The 19,168-nt window shown below is 43.5% G+C and overlaps 3 protein-coding genes across 7 annotated transcripts; 1 reads left to right on the forward strand and 2 right to left on the reverse strand.

Moving 5' to 3' along the window:
- Positions 1-33: 33 nt before the first annotated feature.
- LOC6607653 (putative fatty acyl-CoA reductase CG5065) lies at positions 34-4,740 on the reverse strand. 2 transcript variants are annotated; one of them, XM_032721083.1, is made up of 6 exons: positions 4,636-4,740; positions 2,918-3,153; positions 1,402-1,796; positions 1,090-1,199; positions 570-1,020; positions 34-511 (listed from the first exon to the last, which is right to left on the reverse strand). In XM_032721083.1, exons 2-6 carry the CDS (start codon positions 3,137-3,139, stop codon positions 94-96), a joined length of 1,596 nt encoding a protein of 531 aa, XP_032576974.1. In that variant the 5' UTR covers positions 3,140-3,153; positions 4,636-4,740; the 3' UTR covers positions 34-93. The 2 variants fall into 2 exon arrangements, with proteins under 2 accessions (XP_032576974.1, XP_032576975.1); XM_032721084.1 differs by having other exon boundaries at positions 2,918-3,171; positions 4,636-4,727.
- Positions 4,741-8,425: 3,685 nt separating this feature from the next.
- Positions 8,426-14,712, reverse strand: LOC6607654 (bifunctional glutamate/proline--tRNA ligase). Of its 2 annotated transcripts, XM_032721079.1 has the most exons (6): positions 14,570-14,712; positions 13,475-14,392; positions 13,116-13,287; positions 11,996-13,058; positions 9,743-11,596; positions 8,426-9,675 (listed from the first exon to the last, which is right to left on the reverse strand). In XM_032721079.1, exons 1-6 carry the CDS (start codon positions 14,610-14,612, stop codon positions 8,587-8,589), a joined length of 5,139 nt encoding a protein of 1,712 aa, XP_032576970.1. In that variant the 5' UTR covers positions 14,613-14,712; the 3' UTR covers positions 8,426-8,586. The 2 variants fall into 2 exon arrangements, with proteins under 2 accessions (XP_032576970.1, XP_032576971.1); XM_032721080.1 differs by lacking the exons at positions 11,996-13,058; positions 13,116-13,287; positions 13,475-14,392; positions 14,570-14,712 and adding an exon at positions 11,742-11,824.
- A 255-nt stretch (positions 14,713-14,967) lies between these two features.
- On the forward strand, positions 14,968-18,845 carry LOC6607655 (AP-1 complex subunit sigma-2). 3 transcript variants are annotated; one of them, XM_032721087.1, is made up of 5 exons: positions 14,968-15,111; positions 15,336-15,514; positions 15,596-15,704; positions 15,772-15,909; positions 16,789-17,948. In XM_032721087.1, exons 1-5 carry the CDS (start codon positions 15,109-15,111, stop codon positions 16,810-16,812), a joined length of 453 nt encoding a protein of 150 aa, XP_032576978.1. In that variant the 5' UTR covers positions 14,968-15,108; the 3' UTR covers positions 16,813-17,948. The 3 variants fall into 3 exon arrangements, with proteins under 3 accessions (XP_032576978.1, XP_002032420.2, XP_032576977.1); XM_002032384.2 differs by lacking the exon at positions 16,789-17,948 and adding an exon at positions 18,351-18,845 and having other exon boundaries at positions 14,969-15,111; XM_032721086.1 differs by having other exon boundaries at positions 14,969-15,111; positions 17,206-17,948.
- The last annotated feature ends 323 nt before the right edge of the window (positions 18,846-19,168 follow it).

The following is a 19,168-nucleotide window of genomic DNA, read 5'->3' on the forward strand; positions in this document are numbered from 1 at the left end:
TTATTTAGTTCAAATTTATAAAACACAGCTAGCTTACTTAAAAAGAAACAAAATCTTGTGGACTATATTTGAAGTACATAATTAAAGAAAGGTTTATACATGTATGGTGCTGTTTCGCTCATGGTAAATGGTGCTGAGCGAGGATCGGATGAAGGCATCGCTCCGCTCCACAAAGCCATCCAAATGGGTCCACAGGAACCAGAAGCTCAGGGAGAAAAACAGCACCTTGCTGACCCAGTCGAGGATGTACAGGCGTCGCAGGACCTTCCTGGCCTGCGGCAGAGTGTCCTCGCTCTCGCCCAGGATATAGGTACGCATGCCCACAATGTAGTTGCTGATGTATGTCTCCCAGTTGACCTGACCCACCGACGTGTCGAAGAGGTCCTGATCCAGGAGGCTCAGCTGACTGCTCATCTCCTGGAAGCGCTCGTTGCGGAACTCCCACTTTTTCGTTGTGTAGTACTGCAGCAGCTTCAGACCCATGGACACTTTGCGTTGGACATTGAGTAAGCTGGTTGGGAATAATCCATGTATTAATATGAGTACTCCAATTTTAAGCGTTAACTTACAATGGCTTTTGGCCAAAGACGAGCAGCCAAAAGTCGATGAAGTAGGCGGGCAGATAGTGGAAGAAGATGACGCAGAAGAGGTGGTGGTAGTAGTTCTTTTTGATGGATCCGCCCGGATACCAGAGCGCAAAGCTGAGTGGCGTTTCGTAGAAGAATCGACGACCCGTCTCGATGCTGTCGCCCCAAGACATCAGCGCCTTGCTGGAGATGCACAGATTGCAGAACTCGACACCCGTCTGCTGGTTACCCTTCTCCTGGCTGGCCTTGCCGCGCTGATAGCCGCACAGGATCATGCCGTTGATGGCCTTGTCCACGGGTATCACGGTGGAGGCGTAGTCCGGATTGCAGTGCATCGATCGGATGACTCCGCGGGCAGCGCCGATCATTAGGCCAGTGGGTCCATTGACGCCCTCGATCCAGCCGGGCAATGGCTCGTGAATGGCGGCGGTCACTGCAATGGATTTAATAAAGCAATTAGCCAGGAGGCACAAAAACAGAGTAGACACTATGGTGTACCCACCGATCGAGGGCCTTGTGATGATTATGGGCAGCTTATTGTTGTATCTGCAAATTAAATCTTCCGACAGCGCCTTGCTGTAAGCGTACGTGTTTGGCAAGCCGTTTAGTAATCTGAAAATAAGCCAAAGAAACTGGTTATTAGGTGCTACCAAGGTACGCCTATAAAGGAGCACGAAACTATAGGCACTTTATTATATTACAGGCAGTATTTAGTTAGCCCAAATCTTTATAAGCGTTTGTTTGCTAAAAGTAAGTGCTGCTCAAAATTCATCGCATTTTAATAATAACAGAAAGAGCTATGCTATCCACTTACTTGGGTGTAATCTCCGCCAGAGCTTCGTCGTCCATCGTCTCCACCATCTCGATGATGGAGAAGGGATTCTGTGGAGCCGGGTAGGCTCGCTCCTCCAGAACGCTCTCGTTGCACTGGCAGTAGGAGGTGGACACGTGGACCAGAGCCTGCAAATGGTTCATCTTCTCGGCGAGCCGGAGGACCTTCAGGGTGCCCACCACGTTCATCATGACCATGGGACGCAGCGGCTGGTCGAAGCGCACATTGGCCGCACAGTGGAAGACCACCTCGACGTTGGAGGCGAGTGTGTTGGTGTCATTGGCGCTCAGGCCAAGGTCCGGCTCCAGCAGATCGCCCTTTACCACGCGCACCTTGTCCACGATGCCGGGATTCTTCTCCAGCAGCTTGCCAAAGATCTGAAAGCGAAAACAAGAGTCGGTCGGTCGGTCATTAATTAAGTGTCATGGCGTTGGAATTGCAATTTGGATCCAAACGGCCTGCTGTTCCACTGGCTAGAATCGCCTAATGGGCGCCAATTAAGAGTCATTGTAAGTTTTTGGATTTTTTCTACCAATAATGATCACCTTGACTTATAAACGCCGTGGATGTGTTTGAGTGGGTCGCATTGTGGGCTCCACGTAACACCGGATCCAAGTGTCTTTGAGCTGTGTGATAATTTGGTAATTTGCGGGAGTTGCGTTTGAGGTTTTCCCTTTTTTGCCGGAGGGCAAACGGGGTATTAGTTCAGTTATGGCGTATAATTATATAGAATTTATATCTGAGTTCACGTGCGAGTGCGTCGCGATTCGGATTCGGATTCGGAATTGTCAGGCTGTCTGAAGTGGAAATTATGGCTAACGGCCGGTGGGCAAGGCCACAATACTGAAATACAGATAGCTTCGCATTTTGTAAGATCTGGCTGAATTGAAATGGAGTGTCTCAATCTATGACTGACTCACATATCTCACTTTAAAATAAGCGGAAAACCATTATACAGTCATAAAAGTATAATAAATAAATGATTAATTGTATCAAAACTATACTAGCTATGCAATAAGAGAATTATGCAAGCTAAAATTTTGGGATTCTCAGTCGTAATAAAACCACAAGCAGCATTATGAAATATCAAAATTTATTGGAGAATTACGAAACTAGCTTCAGTCAGATAATCTTGGTGGTTTAGAATTAATTATTGCTCAATACTTTTTAGAGAAACCCCGGAAATGTTTTTTTTTTTTTGCTTCAGCTGGTAATTATTAGAAAATCCAAATCACACAAATCAATATTCTCAGTTTTAAATGGCAACATAGCCATTATACGATTCCATGGAATTTTGATGCACTTCGTTGCACTTTATATGGCCATTACGCATACGTCATGTGGTACAACGGAGAATGGCAATCTAAGTACCTGCTAATTAAGCTGCTTAAATCGAGGGGGCTGGGCCTTATTTACGAGCCATAAACTATTAGATTTACAGCATTTAACAATGGAATGCTGTGGGTTCCGGTAGTTGGAGGCGAATCTGGAAACTTACCACACACTTGAAGTACTGCTCCTTGCGCACACTGGGATCGACCCCCTTCTTGGTGCGTATCAATAGATATATGACGTTCAGGTCGGCACAGCTACGCAGTAGTTTCTCCACCAGAACCTTGCCCATGAATCCGGTGGCACCCGTAATAAGGATGGTTTTGTTTGCATAGAACTTGGCAATATCGGACTCGCCGCAATCGGCATCGCTCCTCAGTATGTCCATGGTTAAGCAGCGATCTGAAATCGGAAAGTAGTCTATACATTCATTATGAGAGTAATGCTTTAAAGGATTTAGTTTAACTTTTAAAATTTAGCAAGGGAAGTGTCGATGAGGTCGTGTTACTATCATATGTATATTTTCAAGTTCGCTTTACTGGCCGTTTGTTTGTCTAACCTACTCCGCGCCAGATTCTATTTCAATGTCAGCAGCGGATACTGGTGAAATACGATCAGGCAGAGACAACTGCGGAGTGTTGACCAACCGCGTGTAATTGCCGCGGCCAATTGGGATTTCGGGTGTCCGTTCCCCTGGAACCCCCCATCTCCATCCCCATCCACAGCCCCATCACCACCTGGGATACCATCACACCTCGCACATCATCTGTTTGCGTTGGTAAATAGTGACAAGTTTAAAGACCTGTTAGCGGCCACCGACTGTTTGTTTATTTCATGTTTGGAAAGTGTACGTCCCGCAATGGGTTAATGTTGGACCATTGCTTTATTTTGGGTTTTTATTTTCGGCTCTTTAGTTTTTAGTGTGTGCATTAGGCTCTTGGGCAATGCCAGTGCGGGTGGAAGTCCAAGCAATTAGCCAGCTTATGATGACTTAAGCGATTTCCACCCATAAAAAGCCACTGCATTTCACTCTCGTTTTATGGGTGCACTGATTAAAGTAGTTTACTTTTATATGCAGTCATCAGGAGAAACATAATAACCAAACTCTTGTGGAATGTTTCTCATTGTAATAAATGCGCTGCCGCTTTTTTTCCATTGCTTAACATTTAAGAATGAAACTGAATCATTGATTGATTGCAAAATTATAAAATGCAGCATTTGTTAAGTTATTCAAACACAATTGCTTACGTTTCCGACAAGCCAATTAAAACATCTATAAGTTATTCACTAATTCTAGTTTCCCGTACTATTTTTTCTTCGGTACAAGTGTCTTATAGTTTACTCAAAAGTACACTCATTATTATATTAAGAAAAATACAACAATTTATAAGTTTCTATATTAATAAGCTTAAAGTTTAAAGTTGAAAACTGTGTTGTCCCAAGAAATTGTATGCTTAAATATGCATAATTTGGCAATCTCATTCACTTATGCAAATGTTTGTCTCCGAACAAAAGACTTAAGACACAAACTCGAAATAATTTGCTCTTTTCCATTCTAACTGCATTAATTTCCATTGAATTTTATTCCCATTGTTATGGCCGATCCGATCTCAGTTTTTTAATTCCTGAACTAGCACACACTATACACAGCATTTCACGCCTCCTTTTTGGGCGGACGGACAGATTCACGTAACTTGAGGCACGCAAATTATGACATTCGCACACATTTCGCTTGCAATTGTTGGATTGACTTTTGTTTTCATTGAGGCTTTTCGTGTCAATTGTAAGGGCAAACACACACGGAGCCAAAGTTCACGTGGGGATTAGGATGGCCAACGACTATTGGGCCAAGTTATTAGCACCTCGATTGAATCTGAAACTCACTTCTCAGGCGACGGTGACTGTCGAATCTTCGAGTGTTGTTGGCGGTCTCGAATTGAATCGGTTGAAAACTCAGCGGCAACTGAATTGAAAGCGGGCAATTGGCTTGAAGTTATACTCGGCTCAAAGGAAACTCGGTTCTGCCGGCGTCGCTGCCTCGCCAACGCCGCACGAACACAATTGCCCGCTCCGTGTGATCGTGTGCGCTGACATGTGTGTGCCTGTGTGTGTGCTGGCCAGGTGAGCAGCGCTGCTTTCCGGGTTGTATCAGGCGTAAGATGAGCTTGCCCTCAGCCAGGCAATAAAGCCGAAAAACACACACCGAATCGAAACACTCGAATTAAAGCCAATTAAACGGCACTTAAAGTACTCCAAGTCGAGCGAGGGCAATGCAAATGGAACCCCCGTCTTCGGAATCGGACCATCCGAACTGCAATGGCCTGACAACTCTAGACGGAGTCCAAAACAAAATTCCCCTCGACCGCAAAAAAAGGAGCCGCACCAAACCAAGGCCAGCCACTTGAGGTGGCCCTAAAAAAGCGCATGTCATCCATGGCAGCGAAACAGATGCATTCATACAGTGAGGATCCTTTATAAGGAACTTTCTTTGGAGGGCTTGTCTCACGCACACGCTATTTTTAAGATCAATTTTCAAAGTTTCATCAATACCATTTTATATACGAGTACTGGTTTCTTTCTATTTCTTTACTTTAATCTAAAACATGTTAAGTATGTTTAGCGCAAATGATGAATTATTAAAAATGATAATGAAATCATTTACTTGACACCTGTGCATTTAACCTATTAAAACAATTTAATTAGGATTTGAAAACCTAATTGATATTCGCTATTATTTGAGTCTCTACTGTAGTGGTATATGCACGAATTCAGACAACTCATACCAGCGCATTTCCGCGCTAAAATGCATTCATGCAATTTTTGGCTGTAGAAGAGATTTTTTTCCTCTTGGAGGAACCTGATCCACGGCTGCAAGCTGTGATAATGGCCAGGTAAAAAAAAAGTTGCCCCGTCAGGTGAGTTGGTTTGTGGGCTGGCGTAATGTGGGGATGAGGGGCATGACCATTGGACACATTGGAGCACAGGATCGCTGGAGATTTCACAATCCGGTAACAACGAGCCACAACAGAAGATGTCGTGATGAGACGACCTTGAAATTGTGATTCAGCAACGTCTCCGTTACGTTTTCATTTTTTTTTCCAGCCAGGTATGTTGGCCCACGGACCTTGCGGTTAATAACAGGCTACGCAGCTCATCGGTTGTATTCCATTTCCCTTTCCTTTGATGACATAATTTGTTTTGGCAGCCCAAGTCGTTGGACGGACGCCCCTGGTCCAGCCCAATTCATAGTTCCACTCTAATTGGTTCTGTAAACGCGACAGAACCGAGGAAACTGTCTCGTCACCCATCCGCGAATTGCACGACCAATCCGGACTTCGTCTCCAGTCAAGCGGAAGAGATTTCAACACACGTGCCCGAATCTCTAAGAAACTCCTTGGAAAATGTCTTTGATCTTTGCCTTTTACATTCCTCGATTTTCATGTGGAAACAATGTCATAATCTTGAATCTCGACTGGATCCTGTTTGACTTCCATATGGTTACTCACTAGCTAATATTTGCCTTTCACACTTTTGCTGTTTATAAGCTATGCTTAGAACTTGATACTTGTAACTTATAATTAACAATTTTTAAGTGTACAACTCAAAAAACCACAAAATTTTCCTATTATCATAATCTTTCCTATATCGTTAAAAGATCCATAAAGAGGCGCAATTTTTTTGTTAAATAAAACGCAAAATGTTATGGTTTTTAATTAAAGAATTCTAAATCTTATGTGAGAATTAAGTTAGAATATTGTCATTAGATGATGTGGAATATAACTAAATTTAATTAGGATAGTTTTGTCAGACTTGATTAATACTTATATTTAGATCTTGATCTTTTAATCAAGAGCCTAATTTCGATTTCGAAATCTAGTTTAGAACTAAAAATATACCAGAGGCAGACTGACTCACTTCCGGAACTCTAGAACTGCTCTTTTCACTTCCACAACTCCAATTCCCCATTAAATTTTTCGATTGTACTATACCGATGAATAATCCGGCATTTGTGAACAGGTTGCTTGAGTAGATACTTACATACATACGTATGCGCCATGCATTCCATCAGTCGCGGCCATCATTATGCAATTTTTTTTTGCAATTGATTACTCCAAGTGGGCTGGAGTTAAGAGGTGAAGCTGGAGCTGCGGATGAAATAAATGGGACTTCCTAGATCCAAAACTACCAACCACCAACACCACCCATCGAAATGGGGACCGCCGCCATAAATCAAACATAATTGCAAATCGCGCTTGCTTTCGCAGCAGCTGAATACTAAATAACACTAAATATTTGCTATTTGTTCGAGATTCGATTAACGACTAAGTAGAACACACTAAGGCTTGACCTGAGTCAACCAAGCAACTGAGCTGGGTATCGTGCCAGTTATATACCTAACTATAAACTTCGTTTCGCAACTGAATGTGCTAGTGGCAAAATTTCAGAAAAGGATTTATAACTGCTATAAATAATACTATAATAAATTATAATATATAGCTGGAAATGATAAAAATTACATAAATGATAAAAATTACATAAATATTATGTTATTATACAAAATTCCATTCATATTTATAAGAACTTTGTTATTTGCTAACCATACCATTTTGGTATAGACCAGTGATATTATCCAATTGCATCACTACTCCCAGGGGAAACCAGTCATGGCAATACGAATGGAAATAGTCATATTTGTTTATCTCAGTTGACTGGGACTGCTTGTCATTTGTGGTTCTGCGATTGTTGATGTTTACGCATATCGGCACGCAATATTGTCCATATAACCCATACGCCGTGTGGGCTCGGCCATTATTTTTCCATTTAAAACAGGTCGGCGGCAACGGCTGCTGACGCAAAGTGGCCAGATATAAGATATGCATTTAATTAGCTGGACTCACTCTCACCCAGCTTAGGGTGCATTCCTAAACCACTTTTCGCCTCCCGCGACCTACTCATATGTATGACAATTAAACTACTGATCTTGGTGAGCGGCATTTGAACAGCAAGTACTCGAGTATTTGAATGCCTTGGGCTCTGGTATCAATTCCTATATCTGGTCATATCGCTACCCACCTCCAAACAGTTTAAGATGGAATCCACTGATTGCGACTGGTGAAAAATTATCCATTTATTGAAATGGTGCTGCTAAGTTTTTTTTAATTTGTGTTATTAAAAGATAAATGAGGGTATGATGGGGGGACCGATTTCTTCACATTGACAGCTTCCTTTTAAAACAAATTTAATTTATGATACTAGTGAAACCCTAGTTATATTAAAGCAACGTTTTTGAACAATTTAAACTTTAACTTACTGATAGTGAAGTAAGTATTAAGAAGTCGATAAAATATAAGCTAATTGACACGTAATTAAGTATTTAATTGGCTGGCGATAGGATTGATACCTTTTCAAAAGTCTAGTGTTCCATATCGAAAAGAAGTCTATAAATAATTTATGCTTTATAAACGGAACTAAACAAAGTATTGCGATGTATGCAGTATACGCCTCGTTATTCCCATTTCTAATTATATTTGCACGGCGCAACTGGGGTTAAATTGTTTGACAACTTATTGAAAATCCCAATTAAAATTAGTCTTGCTGTAAGTTAAAGATTTGCATTATGTAAGAGAAATACAAGCAAATAATGATAAATTACTATGAATACACAAAGGCAAAATGGTTTTCAATTTAAACATTTAATCAATTTAAAATGAATAGTAAGCTTTTGTGAAAATCAGAGTACATATAGGTCAATCGATCCTAACCAATCGAGTTCATTTTTTAAAAATATGATTTAGAGAAACAACGAAGCCTGGCTTCTTTCCAGATCACTTTCGGTTAGTAGCTTCGTCCGAAGAGCGTGTAGAACTTGGGCTTGTTGGTGCAGCTGGGGTTGATGCACTTATCGCTAGCCGCGATGGCAGCTGGTTGATCGAAGGGAATACACAGCGACTTGGCACCCATCGCTGGAGCTCCTGGCTCGGCCTCTTCGCCGCGGGCGCTGTCTGCCTTGATCTTGTCCTCGCAACTGATCTCGCCGCAGAAGGGAGCCAAAAGGATGTTTTTCTGCTCTAGGAAACCACAGAAGTCCGTCCAGTTGCTGACCTTTTTCGTGTGACTGGCCATATCCTCTTGCGCCTTATTAAGCATGCTCTCGTGAATGGTTTCGAGCAGCGCAGGTATCTTCTTCTCCACATCGGCCAGCGGTATGGTGATCTTTTCGCCAGTGTCGCGACGCACGGCCACCAGTTGTTGGGCCTTTAGGTCCTTGGGACCCACTTCCAATCGCAGCGGCACGCCCTTCAGTTCCCAGTGATTAAACTTCCAGCCGGGCGAATAGTTGTCACGGTAGTCACCCTCGCAACGAACTCCACCGCCGACAAGGCGCTTCTCAAGGGCCTTGCAAGCGTCCAGTAGCTGCGCCCGCTCGTCATCCTTCGTGTTAACGGTGATGCCGCAGGGCACCACAATGGCCTGAATACAGGCGACGTGTGGGGGCAACACCAGGCCCTGGTTGTCGGCATGCACCATGATCATCACGCCAATAGTGCGGGTAGTGAGGCCCCAGGAGTTCTGGTAAACGTACTTCTTCTGCTGCGTTTCAGGGTCCTCGTAAACGATTTCGAACATCTTCGAGAAATTCTGGCCCAAATGATGACTGGTAGCACCTTGAATGGCACGTCCTGAAGCCGAGATGAATGCCTCCACGGTGGTGGTGTAGTCACCACCAGCGAACTTCTCCTTCTCAGTCTTGCGGCCCTTGACTACGGGAATGGCCAGCAGATGGGTGTACACCAGGGCATAAAGATCGAGAATGTCAAGAACTTCCTTGGCGGCTTCTTCCTTGTCGGCGAAGGCGGTGTGACCCTCCTGCCACAGGAACTCGCGGGTACGTAGGAAAGGAGTTGGCTGCTTGAATTCCCAGCGCTACAACATAAAACATAAATTGGTGGTTAATAAACGATAAATTAGGTCAATTAAAGGCAATACTTACGACAACGTTATTCCACTGATTGAGGCGAATCGGCAGATCCCTGTAGGACTGTACCCATTTGGCGTAGGCGGGGTACATGACGGTCTCGGAGGTAGGACGCACGGCGATTGGCTCAGCCAAATCAGAGTCACCGGACTTGGTGACCCAGGCCACCTCCGGAGCGAAGTCCGCGATATGCGTCTTCTCCTTCTCCAGCACAGCTTTAGAAACGAAGATCGGGAAGTAGCACTCCTTAACGCCCATGCGTGTAATCTCAGCATCAAACCAAGTCTTGATAGCTTTCCAGATGGCGAAGGACCAGTGACGCAGAATGTAGCATCCAGACACGTCGTAATATTCGATCATCTCTCCCTTGGTGATAACCTGCGAGTACCAGTCAGGCAAGTTATCCTCCTTGGTAGCCTCCAGACCCAGGCGGGTTTGCTTTTTCACAGCTCCGGAAGCATCGGCAGCAGGTTCCTTCTTTACCGGCTTTGCTGGCTTTGGTTGTGCCTCTTTTGGCGCTTTCTTGGCGGAACCTCCACCGCCGCCGCCACCGCGACCTGCTACGGGGAAATCGGTGCCCGTGACTTCCTTGTACTTGGCCTTGAGGGCCAACAACTTGGCCACTTCAGCATCGATGACCTCCTTGGCTGCCTTGTTACCTTTCGCGTCGCGTACCTTGTTCCCCTGAGCATTAATCTCCTGGGTGAGTTCATCCTTAGCTGGCGATGCCATCGAAACGGGACTAGCTTCCTCTTTTACTACAGCGGGTTCAGCCTTAGCGTCTGGCGTCCAGTCCTTACCGCTCACCGTCTTATATTCAGCTTTAAGAGCAAGCAGAGCCTTAACCTCAGGATCGATTACGTTCTTGGCTGCCTTCTCGGACTTCAATTTTCTGATCTTATCACCTTGGGCTTGAATCTTGCTCAAGACACTGTCTACGTCACTGCCTGAATCTCCACCAGTAAGATCGACCATAGCTACAGTTGTGGGAGCGGGTGCCACAGTACCTGGTTTCCACTCTTGACCAGTTAGCGATTTGTAGTCCGTTTTCAAAGCCAGCAAAAGTTTAACCTCGGCATCAACAAGGGATTTTTCCGATTTCGCCGATTTCAATTGACGGATTTTATCACCTTGTTGGGCGATCTTGTCAAGCAGTGTGTTTACAGCAAGGGCAGAAGCTGGCTCCGGATTCTTCTCCTGCTTGACTTTTACAGGAGTTGCTGCTGGAGCTGGAGCTGTGGTACCTGGTTTCCAGTCACTGCCGGTGGCTGCTTTGTAGTCAGCCTTCAAACTGAGCAGCGTCTTTACTGCAGCATCAACGGTAGCCTTATCGGCTTTAGCTGACTTCAGCTCCCGAACTTTGTCACCCTGGGCAGTGATTTGGCTAAGAATTTGGGCCACCGAATCGTTGGCACCGGAGCAGGGAGCAGCAGATGGAGATGGAGCGGCAGTGGGAGGTACAGTGCCTGGTTTCCAATCCTGACCGGTGAGAGTCTTGTACTGAGCCTTAAGTTCAAGAAGAGTTTTTACAGCAGCGTCAATCTCTGGTTTGCTAGCCTTCTTTCCCTTTAGATCTCTGACCAAATCGCCTTGTTTGACAATGCTGGCATTAACTGAAACGGCGTCGTTGGCAGTGGATGAGCTGGCGGCAGGTGCAGAAGGAGCAGCAGCTTGCCCTGGCTTCCAATCCTTTCCCGTAGCTGATTTGTAGTCCGCTTTCAGGGCGATCAGCTTCTTCACAGCAACGTCGATTTGATCCTTGGCTGCTTTCTTAGATTTCAGATCTCGGACCAGATCGCCTTGCTGGGTAATTTGGCTGTTCAATTCGGAAGCTTGTCCGGAAGAACTTACAGGTGATGATGCCTTTTTCTGTGAAAGAAACACATATTTTTTTAATTGTGATAAAAAGCAAAACTGCAGCAGTGTATTAATATTTTCCAAAAGCTCTTTGCAACGTCAGCAATACATGTATTATTCATCGAGCTTCTCTTTTAATTTGTTGTCTTTGCCTTACTGAGGTTGACGATAACGATCCACACGCTAGGTAGTTCAGCATACAACTGGTTTTCTTCCAAGAAGAAGACTACGTCGCTACCAACGCGGCACATAATTAAGAGAAAGTGAAAGAGCTTCAGAGAGCCGCAGTGGGAGAGTGAAAAAGTTCGGAGAGCTCCAAACAGCTGATTTTCTAGTTAATTGTACTTCCTATGTCGAATAATGAATACCCCAATTTATAGTATTATGTATGTAAAGCACAAATTAACTCACCGTCGCCTTGGCATCCGGAGCATTGACTTTCAGACCTGAAGTTGGCACATCCTTCGTATGTCCATCAGGAATAGAGAACAAAACAATGGGAGAAGGAACATTTGTGTATCCACTGGGCGGTGCATAAGCGACGTCCACCTTAAAGAAGCCACGCCTCTGTAACTGGATAATATCACCCTTCTTGCACTTCTTCAGTTCAGGATCGCCCAGCATGGGAACCTCATCGCGGGTCTTGTGGCCAATAAACTGCTTAAAGTCCTCGTCCTTGCCCAGAACAGCTTTGCTGATGATATTGTCAAAGTAAACGCAGAAAGTGGGTGGATAGACACTGGGATCATCTTCCACAGCCAACCAGGTGAGTTTAAGAGTCTTTTTGAAGTCCTTGTTCTCCAAATTGAGAGCAGCATCAACGGAAGTTATGTTTCCAGATGCATCCTTGTTTACCTTCTTGATAAGGATGTTGCCCCAGTTAATGAAAGTTGCATTTTCACCCTCCTTCAAGGCTTCGGCATCAACGTAGTCAATGTAGATGCGGGGACCCAACAAGACGGTCTTTTTACCCAGCGATTCATCCTTGGGATGCACGGACACCTGGATCCTTTCCACCTTAGCGCCAGCCACATTAACAATAACGCGCTTCTCCTTCTCCAAAGCAGTGTAACGAGGAGCAATCGGATCGATGACCTTCTTGTTGAAGGCCCAGATCTTATCCCAGTTCATGAACACTACGGATTTACTGCTGCCTTGGGCAATGATGAACTCCTTTAAGCCCTCCACTGTCATTCCGCGTCGAATGATACCACGCACCGTTGGGAATCGAGGATCATCCCAGCCGTCAACCAGACCAGAATCCACAAACCAGGTAAGTTTCCTCTTGGACAACACAGTGTTGGTCATGTTCAATCGACTGTATGACCAGATGTACGGTTTTCTTAGCTTCAGGGCATCAATGAACCAGTAGAACTGATCATCTCGGTCATGGTACTCAGTGGTGCGCAGGGTGTGGGTCACATTTTCGATGGCGTCCACAATAGGGCAGGCAAAGTCGTAGGTGGGGTACACCCTGAAAATAATAAAAGTCACATATGATTTTCTATAACAATTTATTTGTTATACTCACTTGTATTTGGTTCCCGTGCGTGGATGTGGCTCGTTCTTGCAGCGATAGATGGTGGGGTCACGCATACACCCGTTGGGAGAGCTCATGTCGATCTTGGCGCGCACGCAGTATTTTTGACCCTTCTCAGATCCCTTAACCATCTCCTGCCACAGCGAAAGATTTTTCTCGACAGCTAAAAGAGAAAACGAGAATTAGTATGTGTAAAAAAACATTTTTTGCTCAAACATCATGGTGAAATATAATCGGAACAGTTACTGAACCATGAAAACAAGTGAGAATTTTAATTGAAAGTAATTAAACCGTTTGAAATTTCATCATAAACTGCTAACATTATAGTTTAGGAATTAAGATAAACTCACAGTTGGAACGATTTGCGGACTCCACGCGTTGCTCGCGCTCCAGCTTCATTTGCTCCGGAGGGGTATCATCCACATAGGCCTTGCTCTCCTTGATCAGACGGACACAGTAGTCGAGCATTAGGTCGAAGTAGTTCGATGTGTGCGTAAATACGTCGGGCTTGATCTGCAGCTGCTCGAGATCGCCGAGAATGACATTTTCGAACTCGACTGTCTCCTTGGCTGGATTCGTGTCATCGAATCTCATGATCAGCGTTCCTTGAAACGCCAAGGCGTAGTACTGATTCAGCAGAGCCGCCTTAGCATGACCAATGTGTAGATAGCCGGAGGCTTCTGGCGGGAAGCGCACAACCACCTTGCCCATCTCGGCACCTGGCAAATCCACGAACTTGCCCTCCTGCTTGCGCTCGCCCGTTTTGGCGGGTGTCTGCTCCTTGGAAGACTGTGGACTTCTCTTAACCTTTGCATCCTCTGGCAGGGACTGCAGCGCCTTCTGGATCAACGGCTGGGCGGTGATGAGGTCATACCAACGCTGCACGTGCTGAGGAATTCCCTTGGCGGCGAGGAACTCATAGCGCGAGTGCATCTCGTTGAACAGTGCAAAATCGGCGATAGTCAGCTTATTGGCCACCAGGTATGTCACCGGGGCAATGGACTTGTCCAGGAAGGAGAGAGCCCAGGATATGTCATCCTCGCAGGTCAGTGAGAAAGATAGCCAGTGATCAATCTGTGTCCGTTCGATGGCCGTTTCTCCGTACAGCTTGTAGTCCGGAGCAGCGCGAGCGAGGGCGCGGAGCACATCGTTGTTGGAGTGGCACACCAACAGGCGATTATCTGGAAACTGCAGCGAAGTCTCCTCCTTGCTCCACACTATCTCCACGGGTACCGTGCCATTAATTAGGTGCGCCGTCGCTAGGCCACCTAGTTGAATGAGTCAATTAATATCACGATACCGGGTCTGATGCAATAAAAGAGGGTTCGAATGGAATGCCCAATATATTGTGTACATAAATAGACCCCGATGCGGATATAACCTCACTAAGTGCAAATCCTCCGGGCACTGAAGGTCACAGCAGCCGGCATCCTATTTATACTCACTTATGGGCGGATTGTTGAGGTTCGCTTTGAGCTTTATTGACATGTTCGCAGGTCGTTCGTTTGCAATTGAAATCAAACTGATGAAATTTCGCCTTTTAAACGGCACAAGTACGGCAAGCTGCTAACGTCCACACAGTCCAATAGAGATGGGCGAGGAGAACTGCAGTTGCCATGCGATAGTTCTCTGTGAATGATAAGTATCGCACGGATCAGTTACAGTGAAACATTTTTGATAATTGTGAAAATATTAAATATTATTTCAATGTACACAACTTACCTAACAAAAAAAATTAGACCTACCTTAAAAGTGCTAAACAATTTCGGATAATTGTGTAACTATCTCTATTTGCTTGAAGCCTACTGTACTTGCCATTCACTTGAACACTTCGGCAGATGCAGTGCGAATGGCAGCAGTGCACGAAGAAGAACTTTCTATGTGTGTTTTGCTCGCTGACTGCATGGAAAAATAAGGATTTTCCATATATTTTGTACTCCCAGCCCACGGAAAAACTTAACCACAAAGAGAAAAACAAAAATAAATGGTAAGGCTCAAGAAAAATTTGCTGAAAAAGTGATTTTTTTCGTTATCGAATGGGATTTGTGTGTTGGCGATGCGGTGGCTCCAGGTGTACAAGTGTGTGTGTTGGTGGGGCTGCTCGATGACTGTGTCGGTGGAAATTGGGAGCTTCGCTGCCCTTAAAAGATATGAAAAATGCATTACGACCGTAAAATCAATAAACGTTCTGGACTTGCTGCCTTATTTCAGATGCTTTTCATGCTGCTGTTTAGTCGGCAGGGCAAACTGCGGTTACAAAAGTGGTACATGGCGTATCCGGATAAGGTGAAAAAGAAAATCACCCGGGAACTCGTCACTACGATACTGGCCCGCAAGCCCAAAATGTGCTCCTTTCTGGAGTGGAAGGACTGCAAAATTGTCTACAAAAGGTAATAAAATCGTATCAATATTCTTAAGAATAACTGTAGATCATACTTATAACACATACATTCACGTTTGTTGCCGTATAGGTATGCCAGCTTGTATTTCTGTTGCGCCATCGAGCAGAACGACAACGAATTGCTGACACTAGAGATCATTCATCGCTATGTGGAGCTGTTGGATAAGTACTTCGGCAGCGTAAGTTACTAACACCACTTTCCAATGGAAGCGATAAAGAGTGTTATATTTCCCATTTGCTGAACAGGTCTGCGAGCTGGACATTATCTTTAACTTTGAAAAAGCATACTTTATCCTGGACGAGCTGCTCATTGGCGGCGAGATCCAGGAGACGTCCAAAAAGAACGTACTTAAGGCGATTGCCTCGCAGGATCTGCTCCAAGAGGTCAGTACACCCGAGACATATGATCTGTAATGCCTAAAACGGTTGTGTCACTCTACCTATGCCGGATATTGTTAATTGTTTTATATATTCATTCAAGTTGATGGTTTTTAGTTTCGTTACCTCGTTAGTGTTTGTTTGCATCTATAAATTAATGCCTATCTATAAAGTTTACAATGTCATACCTCATCATATCACGGTTTTCTCTTTATACTCTACTCCTACCTATTCTCGTTCTTATTTCTCTAATTTGTGCAATCAAAACTAATCTCTATAAACAAAACACCTCTAACCACTCGAAGCAAGAAGAGTTCTTTTACTCGCTGCAATAGATCCTAAGTCCAGTGTGCGTGTGTGTCCTTGCAGCAGCGATGTCATTATCTTTAAGTTCCGAATCTGATGTAAACCACCTCGGCTGGCGCACACGCACTCAATCGATTTTTTATTTGCATGCCGTCTTGAGTTTCGAAACGCCTACTCGAAAACGAATTGTGAATTGTGAGAATCTACCAGGAAATATCTAATCGCCACAGTATTGAACTTGCATTAGATGTTGCTGTGCAGTAAAACTAAAACCTTGTTTGCCATTTATAGTATAATTTTTAGCCTGTGTTTATTTTGTGACCGTAACTCTTGTAAGTCTCCTAACCCGATTTGTAGCAATTTGTCGATCGTAGTTGGCTTGATTATTTTGCATGACCTTTGTAGATGAATTACTAACTAGAGACAATGTTCAACTAAACATATTCTTGCCATACCATAAGCCATATATAAATGTGTAACCCATGTACCCTCTCTCTTGTTATTATTAACGCTTACCCTACCCGCCACTGCATATATCGATGTTAACACAACTACTACCACCACGAACAACCACCACAGGACTTCAATGAGTATCTCAACTAATCAATTAAAACAAATAAATACCAAGAAGAAAAGAAAACCCATCCCAAAGAACCAGTGTAAAGAACATAAAGTTATATTCCCGATCTGCAAAGAGTTAGTGGAGAGTCGATAGGTCAGATCAGTCAATCCTTCGTCCAGCTGTATATATATGTGTATATTGCCCAGCTTCCATTTCCCTGCCTTCCCCGCGCTGCGCTGTGATGTTCATCCATATAATATGCATTTCGTGTTTCCAAGTTGTGCCGTACATGAAAGAAAAGCAAAACAAGATCGAAATTGGTTTCTTTTTTGGACCCATTCTACTTACACTTACACCTACTACTTGTACTACCACTACTACTCTCTTTCCTTCTACTCTTCTCGTTCTTATTGTTCTTATTCTCTGTACTCCAGGACGAAGCCGTTGAGGGCACTTTAAGAGACATTGGACTCCTCTAAAGAACTAGAACACCCTAGGCCTTATGTAGTTGATATTACAAGCACACCCAGACACAACAAGCACACAATAACACACACAGTTACACCCCAGCGATAATGTGTGCTGCACTTGGCACTTTACAGCACTGATCCATCCACTCCTCAACACTAGTGTGTGATTTGGCTGTTGTACAGTACCAAACCGCTGAAAGAAGACGCCAAGCAGCGTGAGGCTCCAAAAAGCAATAATACTAGATAGTAACATCAGAGCATCTGGTATGCGGTTTCCATACACCCTATCTCGTAAATTTCACGCACAGACACAATAGATTCAGCAAAGTTCATGCAAAACAAGCCAACCTCACGTAGTTCCACATGGGGTTCCTGAACTGAATTAATATTCCTCTTCCTATCTACATTATATAATCGAAAGATCATTCCAATCAATCACCAAATGGGCAATAACTAATTTAGTGGGGAAATATGCAATACTATTCTTACAATAGAAACATGTAAGCTTTAATGTTGAACGATATATAATTGAAAATTGTAATAATCATCCCCTAGTGGTAACCGAATAAAAAATCTAGTTTATCTATATCTACAAGTATATATATATATATGTTTATGTATGTGTGTTGTACGTTTTAGCCAAATTTTCTGTGTTTTGTAACTGAAAAAAACAATTTAAAATAAAAACCAAGTATTTTTGAAACAAATCCTATTTGTACTCGTATGCTATATGAAAATGGTAAGACCTGGTGAACCTCAGTTTTCTTTATAGTGTCTTTGTTATACGTATAGTTTTGATTGTTGTCTTTGCTGTTGTTGTGACTGACCAGTTTGACTGATCTGACTTCTTGACGCCCACTTTGTTTCGCCTCCACTGATCTGATCTCTGAGCTCCACTCCCTCCAAACTGTCTATCTAACTATCTGTCTGGCTTAGCGCACCCGTTTGGTGTACTTTTGTATTTAGTTGCTACTATTTTCCACCCCCGTTTTCATAGTCTATTTATGAGGGTTAGCACCCAGTATCGATGCTTTTATTTGTTTTCCTTTTACCCCAAGCGCTGTAAAGTATAGATCACGTAACTGAAGCTAAGCATTCTCCCTTTCCAGGATGAGACCCCGCAGAGTTTCTTCGACGATCACGGCCTGGGCTAAGTTGGCTCTATGCAAAAGTAAACCCAGAAAGGCATTATCTATATTGAACCCATTTAAAGTCGCCTTAATTGTATGCGTGTATCTGTGTATTCAACGTAACCCAAAAGTATACCGGTTCTATTGTAATTTAAACACCCTGTGTCAGCATAAAAACATTGTGTATAGAAGTGCTGTTAAAACTATTCCTAATTTCGCTTGGCAAATCCAATTTGCAACACATTTTATTTCACAAAAAAGCAGCAATATCGGTTGCTCACACACATTCATATTTGTAAAGATTAGCTTAATGATAAGCAAAGTAAAGCGATGGGATTAATCGACGGTGTGCTCAACTCTATAGTTGTAAGTTAAAAGCCCTATAAATATATAAATATGTATCCAAAGTAACCAATTACAACTCTGTTTACTTTATGCATTTTTTGCTACAAATAAAGATGGTATCGAGCGTGAGAGTTTTTATATTTCAGGACTATTCTTTTCTGTTGGGACAAAAGTGGTCATGACGTGCAATAAGCACAAAAAAGTAGGCAATGGATTTTGAAAAGTATGTTTTTATGAGATTTTACTAAATTGAATTAGAAAATACAACAAAATACATTTTCTTACTGATTGATTGATTTTAATAGTTAATGTAAAACTAATTTGTTTTCAAAAAACCTACATTTCTAACCTTCAATAAAGCCACAATTTGAAATAATTGTCGTTCTTTGGGCCAATTTCCTCTCTTAGCTTGGCCACATTTATTTTGGGGCCAAGTTGGCAGCTCGCCGACC

Source organism: Drosophila sechellia, chromosome 3R (assembly GCF_004382195.2).
Source record: "Drosophila sechellia strain sech25 chromosome 3R, ASM438219v1, whole genome shotgun sequence".
In the NCBI taxonomy this organism is placed as follows: Eukaryota; Metazoa; Arthropoda; class Insecta; order Diptera; family Drosophilidae; genus Drosophila; species Drosophila sechellia.